This window comes from Bidens hawaiensis, unplaced genomic scaffold, assembly GCF_021521415.1.
Source record: "Bidens hawaiensis isolate Kalapana, Puna unplaced genomic scaffold, B.hawaiensis_p1.1 tig00031475_1, whole genome shotgun sequence".
Lineage (NCBI taxonomy): Eukaryota > Viridiplantae > Streptophyta > Magnoliopsida > Asterales > Asteraceae > Bidens > Bidens hawaiensis.
Genome location: NW_027495307.1, coordinates 93383 through 96150, shown reverse-complemented (window position 1 = coordinate 96150; position 2768 = coordinate 93383). Strand labels below are relative to the sequence as shown.

The window sequence follows — 2768 nt, the reverse complement described above, 5'->3', positions numbered from 1 at the left end:
ACGACGGCTGAATATCGTAAACACCATGTACCTAATATAATAATATTTTAATACTAATAATAATATAAAAATTAATATTTTAATAATAATAATATTTTAATAGCAAAAAAATAATATTGTAATAATAATCGTAACATTCATAATAATAATATTAATATAATAATAATACAATAATAATATTTTAATAATAATACTAGTAATACTGTAATAAAAAATTTAGCAATGACGGTAATAGTACGGGAAACCTGGTTCAAATTTGGGAGGCCCAGCGAGCTAGGGTTACCGTAAAACTGTTTAGACCGACTATAATAACCAATTTAATTCTAACAAAACGTAATGTAGTGGGGGTGTTGAGTGAACAATATTAGGCTCATATAGGTGGTGTCTATATAGTAGTTTTTCAAAAGTCCCTATAAAGTATAAACCAGTCACCAATTCTCTATCATAACATGTACAACTACCGACTTCATACTGAATAAATATGAAACGAAAATTGGTTCAAGTCGGGTAACCACGATGTGCAAGGCTGATCGTTAGCGGCGTAACCCGGCCTCCTCCTCGTTCGACTCCGGCGTAACTCGGCTCCTCCTCGTTCACCTGGCTCCTCCTCGTTCGACTCCGACGTAACCCAGCTCCTCCTCGTTCAACTCCGGCGTAACCGACTCCTCCTCGTTCGACTCCGGAAATAAATGGTTGAACCACGACATTGTGGGTATATATACCAAAAATTGTGTTGTTGGTTGAATGAAGATGATGAGGGTGAGGGAGGGATATAAAATAAAAAAGAGAAGGATAGAGAGGAAGGGAAGCCGGGCTCCAATAATATAAAAAACCCAATATGCCGCGTATAGGTCTATACACGGCGTATTAGGGCTAGGACGTCAAATTGTACCCTAATACGCCGCGTGTAGCCCTATACGCGGCGTCTTAGGGCGTGTGGTGGGTGTCCCTAGTAGCCCTATACATATGGTTGTATATTTATTAGTTTATTTACCAAAAGCTGGTTTTTTTCTTTTCTAATTTACTATTATGTATAACTTGATTATAAATATGATGACATGGAAACAAGTTTAACTTTTTTACGTTATAACTTTTTTACGTTATAAATTGTATATATTTTAGGGGTCTATTTTTTTCTAGCCGTACAAGGCCCCTGAATTTATAAGGCTTTATAGGGACAGTCATGCTTTTGAGGTTACAGATCTTATAGAAGCATTCAAATCCGCTACGGGAGGTAAGATGGGAAAGAGAATTATGCATGGGGTGATTATTGTTGTTGTTTGATGTATTTGGAAAGCGAGGAACGATAGTACTTTCAATGGCAAGAAGTCTAATATAGGGGATATTGTGGCGAGTGTTAAATCTCTCTTGTTTTTGTGGCTAAAGTCTAGATCTAGATTTAAGAAGATTGTTAGAAAAGATTGGTGTAAGTCTCCTTTGTATATGCTGTAAGGTTGTTTTTTTGCCTTCGTTCCTTCTTTTGAGAATCGTTTGGTGTGGTGAATAGTAGTAAAACCCAAAAAAAGCAACACTGATGGCTATACACAAATGGGTTAGGAATGTGACTTACAATACTTGGCAACCATGTGGTCACAACTGTCTTCTGCTTCAATGCAACAAAAGAGCTTTCAACCACAAAAATCTTGAATACAAATCATCACCTAGCCGATTTTCTCTAAACTTACAATTGCAATTCAACACAAAACAGTGTCTTGCATCTATAATGACTATGCTAAATTCAACACAAAATGTACAACTATTGACAACAAAACAGACGAAGCCAGCTTTGTTGTATGGAACTTCAGATATTATGATGACACTTGAAACATGGATATGAAATTAATCCTATTTATCATTAGAAGTCATCCCGTGTTGATAAGGTGAAACCGAACCGAAATTGTGCATCATCATATTATAATGATAATCGAACCCGTGATGATGCACCATGTGTGGTGAAGGGTAGGTCATAGGCGGCACCATGTATGGCACTGAAACCGAAGCCCTTCGACCCACACCAACTGTGCGATCGGATAATCCCGGCATCCTTTTAACATAAAGTCTATACTTTTGTAAATGACTAGCCACGTTCTCTCTAGTCAATCCTTCAACGTTCATCAGCTGCATAATAATTTTGGGAACGGCTTTCTTGACACCTAAATGTTTAACAACCTCAGCAAACAGCTTGTGCAACTCTGGGGTCCAAACCAATCGGATCCGTTTGGATGACCTGGCAGAAGATTCATGGTCTTCTCTTTCATCACTGGATGATATAGAACTGTTAAGGGTTAAGAGTGTTGTACGAGAAGCGTGTGTGACGTCAGTCATGCTTCGGTGAGGCTCTGGCGTGATGTTGAAAGCTGACGCCAGCTCCAGCGATATGAGAAGGTGTGACAGAGGTGGTAAACCAGCCTCCCAGTCCATATCAGAATAAACTGATTTGGACGAATCAAACAAATTAATAGCTGGTGAAGAGTTTGAGAAACATTCAGATGGAAAGAAAATCAGGCGACAGGGGATGTGGTTAAAAGTGGAAGGGGAAAGTATTTAGATGCCAGCGTGTATATTTTAGATATTTTTTCAATCGTTGATTGCTTCATTTGATTTGATTGCAATTTTATTTCTTTCTAAAAAGTTTATAGTTATAAACCACATTTTAGTTTTTCCTAAAATTTATATTACTTTATTTTGTTTTGGTACAACTTGTTGATTGTAAAATGCACTGTTTAAAACTAGACAAGTGGATACTAAAATATATAAAGGTTGTGTAA

The 2768-nt window shown here is 37.1% G+C and overlaps 1 protein-coding gene across 1 annotated transcript; it reads right to left on the bottom strand.

Annotated features, from left to right (window-relative positions):
• Positions 1 to 1845: 1845 nt before the first annotated feature.
• Positions 1846 to 2421, bottom strand: LOC143582161 (transcription factor PCL1-like). Its single transcript, XM_077064791.1, has one exon. It carries the CDS (start codon positions 2419 to 2421, stop codon positions 1846 to 1848), a length of 576 nt encoding a protein of 191 aa, XP_076920906.1.
• Between the last annotated feature and the right edge of the window lie 347 nt (positions 2422 to 2768).